The sequence below is a fragment of the Brienomyrus brachyistius genome, chromosome 23 (assembly GCF_023856365.1).
Source record: "Brienomyrus brachyistius isolate T26 chromosome 23, BBRACH_0.4, whole genome shotgun sequence".
Taxonomy (NCBI): domain Eukaryota; kingdom Metazoa; phylum Chordata; class Actinopteri; order Osteoglossiformes; family Mormyridae; genus Brienomyrus; species Brienomyrus brachyistius.
Genome location: NC_064555.1, coordinates 3236112 through 3257464, shown reverse-complemented (window position 1 = coordinate 3257464; position 21353 = coordinate 3236112). Strand labels below are relative to the sequence as shown.

Genomic DNA, 21353 nt, shown 5'->3' with positions numbered 1-21353 from the left:
GACAGGTCAAAGGTGCTGGTGGACACAGTGGAAGTTCTAGTGTTAGAGGACATCCCATCCAGTGCTTGGACATCACTATCACTGGAGGAGAGAGGGAGAGGTATCCAGTTTGTCTACCTGCACGCGATCTGTCCAGCCTTGGGCACAGTGGACGCGACCTCCTCCTCCTCAAAGTCATAAGAGAAGAGATGGAAGGGGGAGTGTGGGAGGTAGGGCAGGCGCTCCGGCGAGGGGGACACGGCCCCTCGCAGGGAGGGGACCGCCTCTGACAAGGGTGGGACACTGATGGAAGATTTCCGCTGGGCCAGCAGGGAGGCTAGGATGGACGGCTGGGCAGAATCAGGCCAGTCAGGAGGGGAGCGAACCGCCGTCCCTTCCTCCTGATCGGGAGCAGTCACGGGTTCAAAGCCGGCTGCGTCCCCACGGGGCAAACCTGGCTGAGAAATATCCCTGACCGTGTCTAATGATGGAGCCACTGGGACGGCCTCGCTGCGGAGAAAAGGATGAAAGGAACAACTGGAAGAAAGGAAAGTGCATGACGCCTGACAGAGGCATTATGGGTGCTGATGGGAAACAGACAGGCAGTTAAGGGGGATGGTGTCATCACCGGGTTAGATAGAAGCGTACTTCAGTGACTGTGATCCTGTAAGCTTACAGCGACAAGGAAAGGATCATATTATTCACAGGTTGGGGAAAAAAGAATCAGAAATTAGGAAGGAGATTTTCACCCATATTATTATTTTTGATATTATATCCAGAATTGTTTCATTTTTTTTGGTGTAGCTGCTGTTCTGTATTTAATTAACATTCATTAATGGGACTCTCACCTGTGCATTCGTGCATCGTAGCAGGGGCAGGAAATGCGTAAGGGGGTGTAATTAAACACCAGAAACAGTACTTCCTACTATTAAATGACCACATTCTGGTTCATATCTAACCACATGGCCAGGAGTCTGTGCTGGTCATTAATTGGGAACAACAAGAAACATATAAAAGGTGGTGAGGAGAAGAGCCAAGTGGGGCTTGGCCGGACTCACTGCCCCAGGCGTGCTGGGTCCTGGCTGCCCGCGTGGCTTAGGGACGCCCGCCCCCGACACCTCGATCAGGCGGCAGCACCTGTTGGAGGTACTCACGGATGCAGCAGGCCCAATGCGGGCACACATAGCCTGAGAAAATCTGTGTCCATGGGCTCTCTGACCATGAAGACATAGTAGGACGTCATGTCAACCCAAAAGGTCTTTTAGGGAATGCCATTAAATTTTGACAGAAGCGCTGCTTCGCTGCAGGGTTTGTACGGCGTGAGGAGGTTAGTCGCAGTGATTAGAGACAAACCCGTGCAAACAGACCTGATGCATGGGGTGCAGGACATGGACAGAGACAACAGAGGCAGAGGCTAATCTGGGGAGAAGTAGGGTTAGTGAAACGGAGGCGAGGGCTCGTCACTCTGGGGTGTCCTGAAGTCCTAGAGTACCTGGGAGCACCCAGGGTAGAGGATTCTGCATCCTCCTCATCCTCAGTATTAGGCTCTGTGACCGGAGGGTCATCCTCTCCCTCCTCCACCTCCTCCTCGTATTCCTCCTCTCTGCATGGTCCGAGGGAAGGACGGATGGTGGGGAGGGAGGAGCGGAAGGGACCAGGGGGTGGGGGCGAGATGGAGGGAAAAGAAGGAGAACGGAAGAGATGCAGAGGCGAGATGAAAACAAAGCGGGGCAGGTGGGGTCCGGCTGAGAAGGAGAGGGCAGAGACGGGGCAGCGTGGATGGATGGAGAACTGGTGCCAAAGGGGAACCATGTAGTGGAGAGAGCCGCTTAAACGCTGTACAGGCTTCACACAGGCCTCACTAGGCAGACTGGACCTCCGATGCCAAAACGGCGTGGGGCAGATGACACCACAGGGGCAAAAAACAAGCCACAAATGCATATAAACAACCTTTTTGGCTCATTACCCAGAAGCGATGGCCAGAAATATAACATCAACTTCGCCACATGCCATATCTAGCTTTGTAAACCACCCCCCGCGAAGCCGGCGTCTACCATGAGGGGGCAGCGGCTGGATCGGTTTACACTGAACGAGGCTCCCAGGTTTGTTTTCATTTACTGCAGCTTCCTGCCCGCTGCTATGCGATGGGGGCTGCCTCTTTTTTCTCGTTTTTCCTTTTTTTTATGTTAAGCTGCGCAATTCCATGCCTGCAATGTGCGAGTGATTTGTACCGAGATTCTGGTATTTATATGTTCACATTTTTTTTTTTCGCCTCTGAGAATTTGTTCTGTGGTTGTGACTGAATTTCGCCGCTGCTGCAGACCTGGCCTGCCACACGGGCTCCAGCGATCCGGCGGCGCTGGGCCGGGGGCCGCTCTGCAGACGCGCAACGTTAACATCTCCATTTAATGATTTCCCCCACCCAGTTATCCGTTTGCTCTTGACCGCAGTTATTACCCCGCCCCCCCCCCCTTTAGGGAATGCCATCAAATGTAGGGAATGCCCTCCTACCCTGGTGAATGGTAAAGCTAACGGGAAAGTAATCCAAAAGCTCCTTCACAGTGAGTGAGAACTTCCTCCCTACTACATGTGTGGGACTAACCACCTAAGTGATGCCCAGGAGCCTCAGTACACCGGCAATCTGGCCGGGCATCAGCGGGAGCCAACAGGCAAGGAATCAATTAGGCAGGGTGATTAAAACACCGGATCGGGGCAAGAACAACAACACTTTGGCCAGAAGATGAGGGTAACATACCTGGCCTGCCTTCACTCACATGAGCCCACCAACGCTGCCTGTAACTCTGATGCAGAACTCTTCTACAAGGTCATTGTAGAACAAGGCCACATTAGGCTGATCAGGAAAGTAGTCACATAGTCAATGACTAGCACTGATGACTAGGCACAGTCCTACTAGCAGTCTGGTCCAACTCCATGACCAAACATGGTCTACTGAAAAACTAAACCCGGTCCAACTCTATGACCATGCCTAGACCCAGTCCCGAATGAATCCAAATGAGCCAAAAATTATTTCTTGTTTAACTCCAATGTTTTAGCAACCATGCTTTCACTCTTGGATGGATTAGATCTCTGGACTAGACCCCTGAGGTCTTAAAATCCTAGCAAGACACCTGCCTAGACCTGTTCTCAATGAGGACCCTGCGGGAAAAAACAGGTTGATCAGCTAAGCTGGTGGACCAGTATGATAGCCGACCAGCTGAAGGTATGTTTTCACATGATGGTTCAGCTGCTCATACCAGCTTATGATGGTCATTCGAGCTGGCTTAGCGAGTCAACTAAGATCATCTAAGACCATCTTAGCCCATCTTAGGCCAACTAAAACCAGCTATTAGCATTAGCTGGTTATTTCAGCAGGGTAGGCCTGGATATATCAATATCTAGGTCTGATACAATGGATTACTGGGTTCAGATAATCTTTATGAGAATATCCGGCCCTAGTCCGAAATGATGTTCGGTTCTGGGTCTACTCAATGTCTTCACCCTCTCCTCTTCCACTGCTGAGCCTGTGCCAGCTCAACGATTGTGCTCAACCTCCTCCATGTCCACACCTGGTCTTACTCAGCGTCTACGCCTGGTCCCAATCTGCCAATTTGGCAGGGGGGGCATGCCACACATGTCAAGAATCTCCACCAGTTATTCTCCCAGTTCCAAACCAGAAACAAGCCACCCTACGTTTTGGTCCAACAGAACCAAATTCTTTCTCATTAAAGTAATATTCCAGCCGCCAGGGCAAGTTTGGAGATTTTCCTCGTTAAAGGAGACATCTGAGTCTCCAAGTCTAGTAAGTGGTCTAATAAATTGGAAGGAAAAGAAAGACAAACACATTTGGTCACAATTCTGAGGTGAAGAAAAGCATTGTCCATGGGTGTCTGCCTCCTACTGGTGGCCTTTAAGTATATCCATTGTCCAAGAACGGCATAATATAAAACAAAAGGTGTAATCACTTTAAGATCAATAACACATTTTTGTGTTCTTTAAAGATTTAATGTTATACCCCACCTGGCACTTATATAAGTGGACTGGCTGATTAAACAAACAAATAAAAAAACCTTTCGTTCCCTGAATTACTCCAGGTTCTTGTCCTTTTCATTGATCTCGGTTCAATATGTTCTTTTTGTTCCACATCTCTTGCACAGATTAAAAAACAAAAATGAGAACATCAAAATAAATGTAATGTGTGTTTAACGCAAGGAAGGTGCTACTGCTCAGATACCCTCAGTGGCAAAAAGTAATATACGTATAAGAACCGGCCTTCAACATAACTATTCATCATCCGATGTGTTCCTACTGTAGAGGTAAAGAGATCTGACACTATTAGGTGTGCTACGCTAGCTGTGTGCTATGCTAGCCGTGTGCTAAGCTAACTGTGTGCTAAGCTAGCCGTGTGCTATGCTTAGCCATGTGCTAAGTTAACCGTGTGCTAAGCTAGCCGTGTGCTACGCTAACCGTGTGCTAAGCTAGCCGTGTGCCACGCTAGCCGTGTGCTATGCTAGCCATGTGCTAAGCTAACCGTGTGCTAAGCTAGCCGTGTGCTACGCTAACCGTGTGCTAAGCTAGCCGTGTGCCACGCTAGCTGCTTTGAAAGACAAGGCTAATTTGTGAAGTGTTATTTCTCGCTTTCTGTGCTCTGCTTAGGACGGTTAGTTCAGTGAATTAAAGCAAGTGACACTGACATTCTTGATGAAATGTGTCGATTGAAATCTATGTGTCTTCAGTAAACAAACCTGATCAAAAACAAACCTGGATTAGTTGATCTAGCACACAGGAAGTAGATGGTTTTTCATTAGTGGCTATTATTAGATGTACAGAAAAAAGACAAGCAAAAACACAACATCTAGTACAAAGCCTTTGGATCTAACTCGGCATGCCATGGATATAGACATGCACATATGAATACAAATGTGAACACACACACACACACACACCCGCTTTGATGCAGTACGCGATTCCTGACCCCAGTGCGACTGAAGCACGCGAGAAAACAAAATATTTCCTATATTTTTTAAGCTAAATTCAAAGACAGACATTTTCCTTGTTTGGATGTCCCAATGAATTCTGCTCGTGATGGTGTACTTCCTGTGAAATCGTCCGTACAAGACTGCATGGTGATTGAAGTGTCCCTCTCGATTCCCCCAACTCCCAAGAGCCTCTGTGGCCATGTTCCAATCTATCTTTGCAGTCCTGAGCTGTGTGCTTGTGATGGGCATCTCCACCCTATTGGAGCTGCTACCTTTCCCAGTTTCAGAATGCGGACAGTGGGGTAGCCCCATGATTGGCTCATGTGCCGGTGCTTTTATTGTGATTGGACAATTTTGGGGGCACCATAAGCATCACAGCACGTGAATGCCATGGACGGTTAGAATGTAAGGAGGGCCCTATATACATATATACAGTGAGCGTGGCATCACTCGTGGTGCACGTCTTGTTGAGGTCCTGGCCTCTGAACTTACATCATGGGAAGGTGAAGCGTGTCGTGGCACCGGGGCACTCTGAAGCGAAAAGACACCCGTACGACATCAAGACTACGAGTCATGGGACATGCGGCAATTGATGCGAGATTCAGGAAGAAACAGGGCAGGATTTAGCCTGACAGGAAATGCTACTTGTTTTCCTGTAGTCGTGCTATCGCTCCATTAGCGTGCTAATAAACACAGGGGCCGCACAGCCTTTGCCGGCTCACCTCTCGCTGGTGTCCTGAGAGCTCTGGCCTGCCAGGGGGTGGTGGGCCGGACCATTAGGGCCGCCGGGGGAGGCAGGCGCCGAGTTGCGACCCAGGGAGTGCCTCCGGCTGCGCCGCCGCTCCAGGCCTCGCCGCTCGCTGCCGCTGCCCACGCTGGACCGCCTACGATCCTTGCACCCGGCGGGAGGTGGCTGGGAATCGTCATCGCCGTCTTCATGCCGAAGGGTCGTCTGATGCATGGGTAACAGTTGGTTACAATCATGGGGTTTTACTCAGGTAGCAGGAATCTAGTCCTCAAGGTCCGACCCATGAGGGAGAGCAGAAGCAGGGTGCAGGAGAAGCAGACCTCGTAGATGTTGAACTGCTCCACCAAATCCCGGTCTGTCCCCTTCCTGCTCAGGTGCCTCCGGGCCACGGCCTCCATGCCCTGCTCCTCCAGCGCATCCACCAGGTCATAGAAGGAGTCCTGATCTGGGAGCCCTGACAGCGTCTGCAATGAGAGTCACGGGGCTCGACCTTCAAAGGCTTTGCTATGAACTCAATTGTAGCAGCTACATGCTTCCTGTTCCTGTTAAATGACAACAGCACCCAGGTTGCTCTTATGCAGGCTCTTCCAGCAGAAACACTGTGGGAGGTGTTGGTGCAGAGGGGACAGCTGTGTCTTACAGAAAACGGTAGCAGTAAAGAGACAATGAACTCTAACTTGGTGTTTCCCAATCCAGTTCTCAAGGACCCCCAGACACTCCACCAGAACCAACAATCATGCAGTCAAGAGCACCGAACACATGGTACCGGTATGATGGGAGCAGGGAGGGAGCAAAAATGTGGGCTGTCTGGGGGTCCCTGAGGATTGGATTGAGAAACGCTGCTCTAAAATAAACATAAGCATCCATCTATCTATCCGTCTCCCATAACTACTAATCCAGTACAGAGACATAACAGAGAGGTTGGATCCCATCCCAGGAAGCACAGGGCAGGAGGAAGGGGTGTAGATGGAAAGACAATAGCACCAGCGCCAGGAGTGGGGATTGAACCCCAAACCTATAGGCGTGAGGCGGCTGTGCCTCCCAAAGCACTGTCCACCGTGTAGATACTGCCAGCGAGGGCCCATCTCTGACCTTGTTGATCAGGGTCATGGCGTAAACCAGCAGCTCCGTGTCCACTCCGTCCTTTTCGTCCAGGATCTCCATCGCGTTGGACCATAACTTGTGCCCTACGAGGCGGAGAGTCAGTTAGCATCCCAGCCCGATCCAGCCCCCTAGACTGGCCAGGCTACACCCACCAGCCCCACCGTCCACCCCATCCATTAAGTTCACTGCCCTCAAGACTGCTTCGGTTAGCAGCTGTGGTTACGGTGGCACCAGGAGGTGGCGGTTTCTAAGCCTGGCCAAGCTTCCATAGTGTGGGGGTTGAAACGTTATCAGCGCCTCCCCCAGATGAAATGCGATAATTGCTGTATGAGGACCTGGGGTGCTCAGGTTCTGAAGGTCGACCAGTAGCCACAGTCTGGACCAGGCGGGCTCCTGATTTATATCACCCCTTCCTTCGGTTCTCCTCCCACCCTTTCACCCCCTCAAACCGGGAGTAGAGCCAGAGCTCTTTTCCAAGTCGCCCTACCCTAACCGCACCAGCAGGAGGCGCCCACAAGCTTATTGTTGGAAAGCGAAACAGGGAAGCCGAAGCGACTGTGTTGTGCCGCTGATGATGGTTCTAGTGTTTTCAGACTGCTGTTCGCAGCCAGAACAAAATCTCTGTCGGCAGCCCAGCCAAGCAGATCCGCTGTGGGATCTGTAAAAACACACAGCTCGCCAAATCAAAATATATATACATATACTGTCAACCCAGTACTTGTTAATACAGCCCAATAGTTCAATCAAGCTTTAGAGAAGCATGACTACAGATAAACAAGTAATCAATGCAATACATTCTTTGGATATAAGTGAGGTTATCTGAGTGTCACAGCCGATAAAGGGAACCCTCATCCACTACAGCCACTTTGCTAAATACGTAACTTGACCCACCGCCGGCTACTCTGAAGTGTAGAGGCATAGATAACAAAGTTCACCTGTTACAGATGTCTGTGGCCGTACGGCCTAAAGCGTCAGAGGGGTCAGGAAGGAGGGAGGGCAGCTTCACCCACAGTATACAGCCCCCAGCAAACTGAGCCAACCGCACTTTGTTAATGTTTGGGTTCAGGGTTAAGTACGGAGCTGAAGGATACAACTGCATGACCCTCAAATGTCTCTTCGCTTTGGGGCTGTCCTGTCTCTCCTGTCTCTCTTGTCTCTCTTGTCTCTCACCTCTCTGAGTATCCACGGTGTCGACGGCCTGGACGAGCAGGGGGGCGTTGGCCTCGGCGTACTCGACGAAGACCAGGAGCAGCTTCAATGCTGTCTTCACCACCAGGCGGAACTGCGGGGGGGGAGAGAGTGGGAGAGAGGGACCGAGGGAAGAGGGGAGGGAGAGAAGGAGAGCGTAGGAGAGAAAGATGGAGGGAGGAGGAAGGCAGGAGAGAGGTAGAGAAAGATGGAGGGGAGAGGGGAGGGGGGGAGAGGAAGGAACGAGGAGAGAGGGAGAGAGAGGGGGAGAGAGTGGGAGAGAAAGATGGAGGGAAGAGGGGAAGAGAAAAAGGGAAGAAAAGAGAAAGGGGGAGAGGAGACATCCACACCGAGTGTCACTGAGTGTACCATTCTGCTATTCCAAACAGACCACTTACCATTCTGCTATTCCAGCCCCCCCCCCTCCCCCCACTCAAGATGAAGGGCCCAATGTCAGCTACCAGCGAACTTCTCAGAGGGGTATTTTAGGATGGAGTCTGAAGCTGGTGTGAACAACCTTCAGCTCTGGATGAATGGAAAAAAAAGACTTACAAGGCCTGCAGCATCCCAGACAGCCTTTACGATGGCGCTGGTCCGATCTGGACGCAGGGCACTGCAGGATGACAGAACCCACCCAACTGCACAAATATAACTCCAGGCTCTTTAAAGAGGCTGCAGAAACCAGAATGTTGTTGTGGCCAGTGCCAATCCTGGTCCAATAAACACGGAACCGCTTTGTAAAAGGGAAGAAGAGTACGAATTAAAGGCTGATGGGCCGTCAATGAGAGTTTGGTGCTACTGAGGATGGTGGGTGACTTCGCACACCCCGGGCCTCCCACCCCCCTTCGCGCTCACTGGGCCAATCCGCTCGTTAACTGCCCTGCGGGGCCGACACTCTCGACTGCGTCTGTGTGCTGATGAGCAGCAGACTGCCCCAGCTGCCCAGTGAAGCTTGAACAGAAGGTCTATCTGCTTGTTCGGAGGCCAGGACGGCCATCAGCATCGAATATCCGCTGACAAAAACAAACTGGAGAGTCCCCACATGGAAAGGAGACACAGATTAAAGGTTTAAACGAGGTTCATGTAAGTTTTACTTACACAAAAATGTTCGGTGGGCAGAAGGAAAAATGATTGGTTCAGAGAGATAACCAATCAGATTGCACAGGAGGTGGGTCCACGCAACTATAGGAGGTCGGACCAACCAATCAAATGTCTTGGTCACGCCTCCTCTAGTTGCTTAAATGAGTCACCCATATTACTATTGTTATCATTCTCCAAAAGGTCTGGACCCTGTCCCTGTTATCAGAAGGCTGCTGGTTCAAATCCTAGGGTTGACAATAATTTCAGTATTCGGCCCTTGCGCAAGGCCTTTGACCCCCCCCATCTTTCCAGGGACTGTCTGACCCTCCTTGCATGTACACATCGCTTTAGATAAGTAGCTGCTAAATAAATTAACTGTACATCTTCAGGTTTTCATCAGACGCGCCCCATTTCGACTTTATAATAAGTAAAAAAGCAACAGGGGTCAACACACTCAGATTATGCTGAACCTGCATTTTCAGGTGCAGCAGGAACACACCGGAAAGCTTTCAGACAACCCTGGCGCGCCTCCAAGAAAAAACAGGGTGTTCATTTTAATCACAATTAAGAGTCACATTTCCCTAAGTCAGAGCCAAACCCCAACGAACAATGATTATGGCTAAAGGGACAATTTAAATGCTCAAAATATCGGCTCCCATAAGTCACAAATGGGCCTTCCAATCCGCGCATTATTTTTATTTTTCTGAGGACAATTGATTCCAGACTGCGATCAAATGTCAGCTATAACAACAGACTGTTCATTTGCAAGGAAAGAATGTTCTATCAAAAGCTGCTGTAGTAAAAGCAGGCCCCCCCACATAACCCGAACAGCTCAGTTTACTCTCAGAATTAACTGACGGCTTTAATCCACCAATGAAGCGATAATCTGATAAGAGCCTCTTCGAAAACATATACAGCAGGAGCCGTATCTAGATCCTTCATAAAGTTCACGCACAGCTCCACGATTGGGCCAGTGTACAAAATGATATCAGCCAGCAGTTGCGTTCGTACCTTCGATCCGACGAGAGAGTAGAGCCACTGGATGGTCTCGCTGTGACCTATGACCCCGTTCATTCCGTCCACATAGAGCATGATCTGTCCCAGGGCTGCAGAATGAAAAGGGAGGGGTCAGTCACTGGAGGACAGGGAGATCCACAGGGAGAACCGCATGGAGAACCGCATGGAGAACCACAGGGAGAACCACATGGAGAACCGCATGGGGAAAAGCATGGAGAACCATGGTCAAGGACGGGTCAAGTGGAGTCCCCTGCTTTACTGACTGGTGCATCTGGGGAGTTTAAGACCCAGGGGAATCCAGAATCCCTAAATTACCCAGAGATGCTTGATGCACAAGAGCAGGGCTGTGTTTAAGGCATTTCTCAATACGCGTACTTGGCTGCACTTGTGTACCTATTTTGCTTCATCTTCCATTGTTGAAAAGTAGTTCCAATACTAAGAACATAAGTACAGAGGATAGTAAAAATCCCCAAATCCCCAACTTCAGAAGGATCTGAAAGTGTCCGAGGTGAATGACCCCTTGGCAGGCGCTTGAGCAGCCAGCAAGGTGGGGGGGGGGGGGGGAGGAGGGTGGAGGTGCAGCGAACGGTATACAGAGGAAATCCTCAGACTGGTCCAATTTCCGGAGCCCTAGGCTCAGACGAACCTGCCATCGAGAACGGTGGTCCCAGGGGGTTCTGGGGGAAGAAACTGTCGGCAGGGCCTGAAGACAGCAGGACTGGAGAAAAAATACACCTTCCATCCAGCACGCAGTGAGCCAGCTGTCCAAACAAAGCCAGCGATCCACCAGCATGCGCTTCCCATGTCTGCTCCATTCCAAGTCCATTAGCTGACATGGTTGATGAAAAGAGACTCACATTCCTTACTCATCAACGCGGATGGATTCTCCATACAGGACCGACTCAGGCCTCTGTCAAGGCAGCTCAGCAGGGTCCTTATACCAGCACCTTCAGATTTGGAGTCCCTTGCACCCTTAATCACTATGCCCCCTACTTCCCATATAAAATACTTCATGAGTGAGAGCAGTTATGACAGAGTAATAATAACACATCAGTATGACTGGATGGCAATTAAGCATTTTGTGCAACCCGAAAAAGCTTTTGCTTATTTCTGAATTCCTCGATCCTTAGCGGTCATGTGAGCAGACAGCTTATAGCTGTCCAATCACATTTAGCCGGCATCCTAACGCATGGCACATTACAAGCCCCAGTCTGATGGCGACCGGGCAGACCTGCACGACTTGGACAAACGCAGGAGCGGCACCGAGGTCCGTTTTTTGGTCCGGACAGCTCCGATGAGTTTTTCCATCACAGCCGCGCGCGGACATCAGGAGACGGCAAACCATGGGAACCAGAACAACCTGCGGCCCAGAAAGACACACTGAACGCTGTTTCCGACGTTACATAACGGGAAAAACTCGATAGGGAGGATGATGGGAATGATCCTATTCCGACCTTCTCTAAAGCCTCAGATGAGGCTAATGCCCATTTAATCAGTGAGACATAAGCACCCCCCCCTTCACATGGAAACAATGGCAACCAGATCCAAGGGCACTAAACCCTATTTGCTTCAGTCTTAATGAGTTACGGCTGCTGATTTTTAACTGTGGTAAAGCTACAGACTTGGGGGGAGAGGGTGTTGGTTATGGAGGAGATGAACTTCAAAACATTGTGAAAAATCGACCCAGACAACAGAGCGTGATCAGTAGACCGCTGTTAGGTCCAGTTCCATCCGGAGCAGACGAAGAGCGACCACTTTGAGAAAAAGATTGGGACCGAGGTGGTGGTGCTGCTGGGGGGGGGGGGTCGCGTGTAATCCCAGATAAAAGGCCTGCCAGGAGAGTCCGCCCGCTTCCTCCCATCATACTTTGCTGCCCCCGGCCAGAGTTGCGGTCGGGCCTGATGCTATTAATCTTCCCGCGACTGACTGACGCGGGGGGCGGCTAGGGAGCACGACACAATCCTCTGGGGGGGGGGGGGGGGGGCAGAGGGATGGATGGCAGCATCACAGCCTTTATACGCATCACTGTTTTCCACATGTGAACCTCCCGGGGACCTTCTTGCTTTGAGCCCGAGAGCACGCGTGCAATTAATACAGAAGGCAACTGTGATTGGGGGAGCTTAGCGTGTGCGTGGTACACGGATGGGACACGCTATTCCACAGAGGGACGACAGCCATGCCGAGATAGACGGCACACGCAGCTCGCATCTGGCACGGTGATATCCATTTTTGCGACGATTGTGTTCTATTTTGGCTGCAGCCGTTCACTTACATCGTATCGTATCCCAGTCAGGTCATAGGTTTGAATCCCCACAGCATCAGTAAAAACAAATCCAGCAGCTTAGCAGACACACGCCTTTATTCCTGACCACAGTTCACTTTCTCTCCAGGTCTCTTATTCTCGGAGTGACCTTTGACCTGTCCCCTGTTGTGTAAGTGGTCTGGCAGCTGGCCCTCACAGTACCGCTGAATTCGGGCTCACCGATGTACACACTGAATCCTGAGCAGCTGTACTCCCCACACTGCTTTAACATTACAGCACAGTGGCCTCACACCTGCAGGGTTGTGTGTTCGAATCCCACTATGGGCCGTCTTAGCAAACCACTAGTGCTGAACAAACGCCCCCAGGTGCTGACGGCGACGCTTGTCTATGGCTCCACAGGGACTTTGATCAGCACTGACCTGGTCTCCTCTCACATCCTAACAAGCGGCCGTGTGAACTGATGTCCCTAAATTGCACACGATGTGTAAAATGTGCGTCCTGTGATGAACTGGCATCCCATCCAGAGTGTTCCCATCCCTAGAGAGGATGGAAGAATGAAATACATGAAAGGTTAAGCTAATGCTCACCGATGGGCGGGTGAGGGTGAAGGGGGTGGGGGGGGGGGGCTTGTTTACTTTAGAGAATAGAAATGGGATAGAAGAGTGGAGGAAGCGAGAAGTCGAGTGCTGACATCATGTTATATAGCGCCTTCTGGTTTGGTGGGGTGTGGCCTGTTTCCCACATGGTCACGCCTGTGACTGCCACTATAAGTCAGGTGTGGCACAGTGGGCCACGATCCCACATCCACCCGGCTGTCCAGCTCCTCTTTCACTTAAATATTTAGTGAAAGTTCCATTATCCTGGAGCTCTTCACTTTGACTCCAGAATTGACTGCGTCTGTTTTTCCGCCTCCTCCATCCATCATGACTATTACCGTCCGGCCGACAGGGAAGCCCCCATTCAGAACTCCACACCCTTCAGAGAGTCAGGCTCATTTTCCTTGTGGAATGTCCGGCTCTTTCGTATGAACGAAACTGTAAGCGATGTAGGGGCTAACGAGGCTGCTAATTAATATAATCAGGGTTTTTGAACACGGATAACATTACGCGAACCGTCAGAGACCTGGTGCGTCCAGTCAGAGCCCCACGCAGCGTCAGTTTGCTTTGAAGCTTCATTTGAGCCTCTCAGTTACATTCCCATGCCGACTGATTACTGCACTTATCTTAGTCTCATCTTTTAACTTCAGCTATTACCGTATTCTTGTCATGATTGTTTATAGCACTCATGTTTTTTTTAAATAGTCCCAGATCAGCTGTTCTTAGTCTGTGCTGATCATATAGACCCTGCTGATCCAGTTGTCTGTGCTGATCATGTAGACCCTGCCTGATCCAGCTGTCTGTGCTGATCATGTAGACCCTGCCTGATCCAGCTGTCTGTGCTGATCATGTAGACCCTGCCTGATCCAGCTGTCTGTGCTGATCATGTAGACCCTGCCTGATCCAGCTGTCTGTGCTGATCATGTAGACCCTGCCTGATCCAGCTGTCTGTGCTGAATACAGCAACCCAGTAATCTCCATCCTGGTCTAGGACCAGCCTGATCCCTATGTTATAAAGCTTTATGATTTCAATACATCGAATATGAGAAGATCACATGTTTTCCGTGCCAGCCTGGGTGAAGAGGAGCTGACATCTCGTGACTTTCCGTATGTGTCTGTGTGTGTGGGTTTAGGGGGGGGGGGGGGGGGGGGTTAGGGCGGCACGGGATGGGGAAGAAGCAGATTGGAATAGAAGGGGAGGAATTTAAGAACGCAAAGAATGAGACGGAAAGGAATGCGGGATGGTGGGTGAAACGTTAGGTGAGAAACAAGGAGAGATAAGTGAGGAAAAGCATGGAAGGAGAAGAGAAGGGCCTCCAGTGTGGCAAGGTCATGGTAGGGTGAATTATGGGTAAATCATGAGGCATGATGGGAGATTATGAAGAGCTATTCTTTTCCAGTCTCCAGTGAGAAACCAGTTCACTGAACCGTATGCTGAGTGCGAGACGCCTGCTCCCAGAGCTCCCATCAGACTAATCGGATCGAGGGAGCTGCTGTACTGAAAGCGGCTGGGAATGGTGCTGATCGGTATGCTGATACGCTGTGACTCACCACATCCTACAGCAAGGCGATATCATACAAATCTTTTAACAGAGCCTGACTAACCTGGTAATAAGTAACTACAGCAGTTCTTTGCCGGTCACTCTCACGGACACGTTTTGGGAACGAGGAGGACAGGGTGGCGGAACGTACAACCACCGCATGCACAGAATCAGAGGTATCACATTACAGCTAGTCTCTAAGGCGGCCCCCAACAGTCAGTGCATGGACAATAAGTGAGGGCCATGGGCCATTAACCACCTGCCGTTTGTTTCCATATCTTCGGAACATAAATAGGCAGCGGGCTGTAAAACGCGCACATCCTCCCAAGCCATCAGTCCGGTAAAAGAGTGAAATCAGCCCCTTTTCGCCTGGTAAGGTGTGGATACGAGTGTAATGTAAGTCCTGCCACAACTGCAGTGTTCAGAGATGGTGGAGACCTGATTCAATGTTATGTGACCAGAAGTCCGTGTTCGGGGCTGAGAGAAGCAGTGTGGGAGGAACTGGGAGCTTGTGCGTCATCTCCAGGATGGTGCTGGGTGGCGGGGTGTAGGGCGGACATGAGCCACAAGCCACTGACCAGCAGCCGGCGCTGTCAGGCATGACAGATGGGCCAAGATCAGTATTTAAAGACCAAAAACACGCAGGAAGCAGGAAAATCCCCACTGCCCGTCTCTTCCAGTGTTCGGGGGGGGGGGGGGGGGGGGGGGCTCCCTACGTTATTTTAAAGTGTGTGATTTCAGCATGTTGGATCCTTTCATGCCCCATCTGCATTGCTGACTATTTACTGTTAGGATTCAGGAAGTCAGCTTTAATATACATCTATTCGCATGGATTTATGTATGCATTGATAGCTATGGCCCGCAACACAATTTTAAATATATAGTGGTGTATGTTTTGGCACGGGCCCCCCCGGACAAAGTACGTTTCATTCAAGGATGCATTTTCTGTTTGGCGCACGCGGTTTTCAGCGCCATGGCGACGCCAGGAGTCGCATTCCAGCGGCTGCTGCAGGTTCATGGGAAAGGTTTCTTTCTGCTGGGGTGGGGCTCTTGCCTGCTAAGTGTCTCCCTGCCGTTTGAAATGTACCTTCCATTCAGCCATGGCCCAACACTCTCACAGTCCCGAGGTCTGGTGAGGACGAAGGACACTCTGGCCGGAAGCAGACAAGGCACCGACGACATGAAGATCACGTATAGCTCTCTTCCTGCAACCTGAGTTGCGACGTTCTGGACGCATTTCACTGTGAATGGATACTGCGCTTCAGCTTTGGACGAGGTCTCAAAGTACCGATCTGCTGGTTTAATATCACCCGGTAAATGTTTTTAATTTATTACTGAATCTGGCCCACAGGTCAGTATTTCAAGATTTGAAAAAGATGCGATGTCTATGTTCTGCTAATCTGCAGGACCCTCTACCCCAGAAAGCATGTGAAGCCATTTTTACCCCAAAGAATCGTATTCTCCTATATGTGCTCTGGAGGTCTTTGTCTGGGTGAGATGGTGGACAGAACCGTGTGACCTGGGGATGGAAGGATGAAGTGGGGGCTTTATTGGGGTACGAGAGGGGAAACAGGTTTGACAAAAACGGAAAACAAAGCACAACAAATGGGCGTTGGGTCTAAGAAAGGTTACAATGGGGCGCAGAATTAGGCAAAGGGATCTGGACAAGTGGTCTGCAGCCTGTGAGAAGCCAATAGCAGAAGCCAATTTTATATTACTGTAATTCAGCACTGGGATTGGCCCAGGCTAGTCACATGACCAGGTTAGTCACAGAATGGCCACGCCCCTTCCTTACACTCCCATACACTCCCATTCACATTCTGTTTTTACTCCTCTCTCCCAGTTCTTTTAAAGCTTGATTTAACACCTAGATGATTTATCAGCTATATGCTGCTAGCTGTGCCCATGGTCTGTGTATTTAATTAAAATTAATTCTCTTAAAACCCTCTGACCGTTTATTGGGCAATACTGTCAAAAAGCCTGTCTGCCATCCAGGGTGACGAGGCGTCTGGCCAAGGAGGGGCACGGCGGCCCAGAATGGGGGACATACTTATCAAGTGCGGCCATGAGGCTCGGGGGGGAGAAGGTGGGGTTTCGTGAGGGTCTCTGTTTATTGTAATTTACATTGGGGGGCCTCAGTGATGAACGCTCTGCTTAATCGGTGCTCCCCGTGTGTGGTCCGGGTCCGGTGACACACGCCAGTCTCGAACCCCTCCACACGCGAGCCCCCCCCCTCCACCTTTTCCTCCGGGCGTGTTTATACTGGCGGGTCACGGTGGCATCGCGTTTCCGCGCCAGCCGCTCCGCGGTGCTCCTGACGACGCTCGGTAAAGGGAGGGGGGTGAGGAACCGGATCATTGCAGGGCCCGGCTAAGGGAGGGCCGGCGGGATGCACATGGGACACGCCCCTCACCACAGGGGTTGCTCCCGCACCGCCGGGACTCCGGCGAGGGGTGTCGAGGAGGGATTCTCACACGGTCACACAGCTGGGCTGGACGAAGACCAAGTCTGGCCGGGAGCGAGCGGGAGGCTGTGGAGGTGAGGACTGGGGGAGATGAGGCTAAACTTTAAAAGAATGATTTATACGCGCATTATTTCCCTTGGCCAAAGTCTCAGGGATATCTGTCTGCTTCCCGCAGGGGATCGACCATCACGAAATCCCGGTGTGAGGACGCCCCGGCCAAACGATCCCTGCGGTCTGCGCGAACAACAGCGTGTGTGTGTAGGGGCCACGTGCGACCCGCTCTGAACTGCGTGTGCAAAGCCCCGGGATCTCCTGCCACTGCCTCCTCAAGCGGAGGAGCAGGTCAAATTACACGAATGCAAGTGTTTCTCAGTCCGGTCCTCAGGGAGTGGAAGCTGCTCCATGTCTTTGCTCCCTCCAAGCCCCCTACCCGACAGTGTGTGGATCCCCGAGGACCGGGTCGAGAAACACTACACTAATGCGTACACAGAAGAGCTAATACAGAAACGGATACACTAATAAACGAACGCGTGCTGTCAGTAAAGCACAACAGATGGGGGAAAAACAAGTAGAGAAAAATGAGCAGGATTCAGGATCTCTCAGCCCCTCCAGGAACAAAATCCCATAAACCCTCCCCTCACAGCTCACTCTTTTTCTGGGTTATTCCCAGAGGCTCCTTCTCTCCTTGTTCTCTGCACCTGCACTGGGAGTCGTTGATCATGACCCCCTATCTATGAGGCCTGTCTCTCGCCCTGTGTCTCACATGGAGCCCACCCACCCACCTATCCATTCAACCATTTTTCATACCTCCATGATCCTATGCAGGATCGTGGGGACCCAGTGCCCATGTCTCTTTAAATGGAGTCCGATCTCTAAGAGGCCCAATCTCTGACCCGAGAGTCACAGCTAACCTGGAGTCATGTCTGTGACTCCATTTCTAAGACGCTAGGCTCTCTGACTGTCCTGTGTCTGCTGTTGAGTCACGACCTCATCTGTGATTCAGACGAAAGACAGAGGTTTAATACGCCCTTGCGAACGGAGTTGGGAGCAGATGATATCATTCAGCAGAAATACGGTACCTCTGAGGATGTAGTTCTGGTAGTTCTGGTCCGCTTCTGCTCCCACCTTTATTAAACATGTCAGCCCCTCGGCCATGACAAACTCATGGACCAAGTCTTTGTCATCCTGAAAGACAGCAGGAATGCAGCATGACACACAACACAGAAGCACATGTGACCAAAACCTACCCCCCCCTCCACCCCCCCCCCCCCCCCCCCCCCACCTCTGCAGGTAATACACAATTACACAAAATTTGCAACAATTTAGTAAGAGCACCCCCACCGGGACAGTAATTTTACTGAGCCTCCCCACTCCCCACATTGTGAGACCCTCCCTCTGCCTGCCTGCCTGCATCCTGCTGTTATATGACTGTATTTACATTCAGCAGTAAAAGAAAAAGGAAAGAATCATTTAAAAAAACAAACTGTGCAGATTCTGAGGTGTTTTTACTAATGTGATGGTTTTTGCTGAGAGTCAGGCTGTCCTGGGAAATGCAGGGGGAGAGGAGCCCTGTGCAGCTGCATGTTTCTGAGCCTTATTAAAAACGTCAGTGGTGCAGTACCAGGTGTGTAAGCTGTTCTGTGTGTGAGGTCCACCGCTTAGTGCCCTGTACCTGCCTCACACTGCATGATTGGCTCTTGGACAGCCGGAGGTCACCTTACACGTTTCTGGCTCCCAATGCACTTGTTAAATTGCCCTGGTACTAAGAGTACTAACAGCAGTAGGGGATATTCCATTATCGAAGTGCGTTGGGGGGGGGACGACAGGTGGGGCGAAGTTAAAACGACCCAATGTCCCCTCAAAGCAGGGAAGGGGTGTTCACGGAAATAAAGACTTTAACCGAGCTGTCCCCCTTTTGTACACCGACATGGCGTGCCACAGCGTGACCTCACCTCATGCTGCACACAGTCTACCCTGTTCTACCCTCTGTATGGAGGTGACCGTTTGGCCACCATCTCTTCACACATCTCTGTATGGTTCTCCTTACACACCATCATATAGTACATGGGCTCTGTTAGCATGCCGGTGGCTAATAGTTTTAGCTTATCTTTTTATAGTACCACATAGTACATGGCTTCCGTTAGCATGGCTAATCTTTTTAACGTTATCTTTTATATTACACATATACAGATAGGGTTAGCATCCAGGTTTGTTTTATCTTATCTTTTTTTATAGTAGTACGTGTAGCACACATGTTTTATATGATTTATACATAGATCAGGAGCTGCGTCATCCTACATACGGGCGTATGGAACCCTACATACAGTTAAATATACCACATACAATGAGTTATTGGTCACCCCTTCATTTTGTCATTTTTTCTTTCAGAGGAGAGATAGCCTAACTGTGTAAATACGTTAACTGCTCAGAAACTAGTGTCACACAACTGTACAGAAATAGATCAATGAATAGTTTAAGAATTTTCCAAGTCGACGAATGACACGGAACACAGACACTGCAATCTGTCACCACTGAGACGACGAGCTTTTGTGTTTCTCCAACTCTGTGACCTTCCGGCGTCGGAGAATCTCTCGGCGAACGTTACCGCTCAGCTGCTCGGGACACTTTGAAACACAACTGTCCCAGCGAATCGGAAACAATCAGCTGCCAGGGGCCACCAACGACCCCAGTGGGTGTCGGCATTCAGCGAATGCAAGCTTAGGTGTGTGTGTGTATGTGTGTGTGTGTGTGTGTGTGTGTGTGTGTGTGTGTGTGTGTGTGTGTGCGTCAAGGGCAGATGTTCTGTGGGGGAACATGGTAAGTAAGGCATAATAATAGGAACCTTGATCTTACCTGGAAGATCTGCTTCAGGGAGAAGAGAGCTCTTCTTAGCTCTCGTCCGTTGGAGTTGTAGAGTTTCTCTGTATAGAGGGTAAGGGAAAGAGAGAGAGGGTACATTTAAAATCATGATGCTCGCCCATTAACACACTCGTAATTATTTCTTACAGGCCAGTATATTGGAGTACTTCGGCACGTTTTTACTCCCTGTCTCCTCTAGGGGGCATGGAAGCACAGCGATCCGTACAATAGGTAGGAATGAACCTGACGCATGTCTGTAACGATCGCTTGTGTAAAGTGGCAAACGTCGCGTCTTAAGGAATTCCCGGGCAGAGACAACTCGACCTGTCGGATGGAGTGTCTCGGGGGGGGGGCATAAAGGAGGGAGGGCCCCCCAGTGTTAACGAGAAGGGGTTCTGTGTGACCCCGAGCCCGGGCCATGCACACCAGGGGGACATTGGCAGCCGGCCCGTAGCAGCAGTGTGGGCAGGGCGCCGGATTCCTGAGAGCCGCGGCGAGTGATGCCAGTCCTGCTCACACACAGCATTCTCACTACGCCACAGCGAAAATTATATGACCGTTATTTGGAAACCGGGTCTCTTCCCATCCAGAATACATCATTACCATCCCACTCTAGACAACAACAGCTCCGCTCTGCCGTCTCTGAAAGGCCCCGTCTGGGGCGAGAGTCCCTTCCATGGACGGCGAACGTTGAAAAATGAGAAAGCGATGCTACCTGGGCCCCGCGGGAACCGTGACAGCGGACGGGGGGGAGGGTGGGGCGGAGCGAGACGGACGGGAGCTGCTGTCCCGACGAGGCGGGAAGCTGAGGAGTAGCGAAATTCGGGCGGAGCACAACCTCTGCAAAACAACTCGTAAAAAGCAGACATTGGGCAGTGACGCCGAGGCCAGGAGGGAGGAACGTTAAATGTACGTCTAAAGAAAAAAAAAACCTCCATTCATTTGACCATAAAGAATGATTTACCAGCAGGCTCCAGAAATAATCAGGAGGTCAGCGGTTCTGAGCAAAAAAAAACAGGAAAAGGGCAAAAAAAAGTGCTTTGTCTTCACCTTGACCAAGGTCAAAGCCCCACATTTTTACCCCAAAATTGGCATTAGTGCCCAAACACTGATAAGGGCTGGTGATGTAATCAGCTGAAGCCTTTCCCCAAAAGACACAGTTCAGAGACACTCACAGTGTCTCCCTCAGGATTCCGCTTGTAATTCACTTGCTCGGCCCTTATGGAATCACTTTGTTTAGGAACTCCCTCTAAGCGCCTGTTCCCGACTGTAACCTGATCCGGTTTTTTCTTGCTCCCATCAACGCCCGAGTCCGAACCAGCCTCACCCCTCACACACACTCTTAATGAGTCCCGTCTTTCAGAAATGCTAACTGAGACTGGTAACCAGACTGGGGCAAATGGGCTAACGTGCTCTCTGCTGGCCCCCTGCCAAGCTGCCACACCAGTGACCCCCCGCCCCCCACATGCACACACACACATACGCACACACACACACTGAAAGTGCGAACTGTCTCTGAGGATTTCTGTATCGGCATG

General features: G+C 50.8%; 1 protein-coding gene across 1 annotated transcript in view; it reads right to left on the bottom strand.

Annotated features, from left to right (window-relative positions):
• The window catches only part of fhod3a (formin homology 2 domain containing 3a), an 89365-nt gene that overhangs the window by 28348 nt on the left and 39664 nt on the right, over positions 1-21353 (bottom strand). Inside the window, 10 exon segments of the mRNA XM_048992499.1 lie at positions 118-489; positions 1472-1582; positions 5448-5486; positions 5678-5907; positions 6024-6167; positions 6796-6890; positions 7978-8089; positions 10087-10181; positions 18036-18141; positions 19810-19877. Coding sequence (XP_048848456.1) covers positions 118-489; positions 1472-1582; positions 5448-5486; positions 5678-5907; positions 6024-6167; positions 6796-6890; positions 7978-8089; positions 10087-10181; positions 18036-18141; positions 19810-19877 — 1372 coding nt within the window.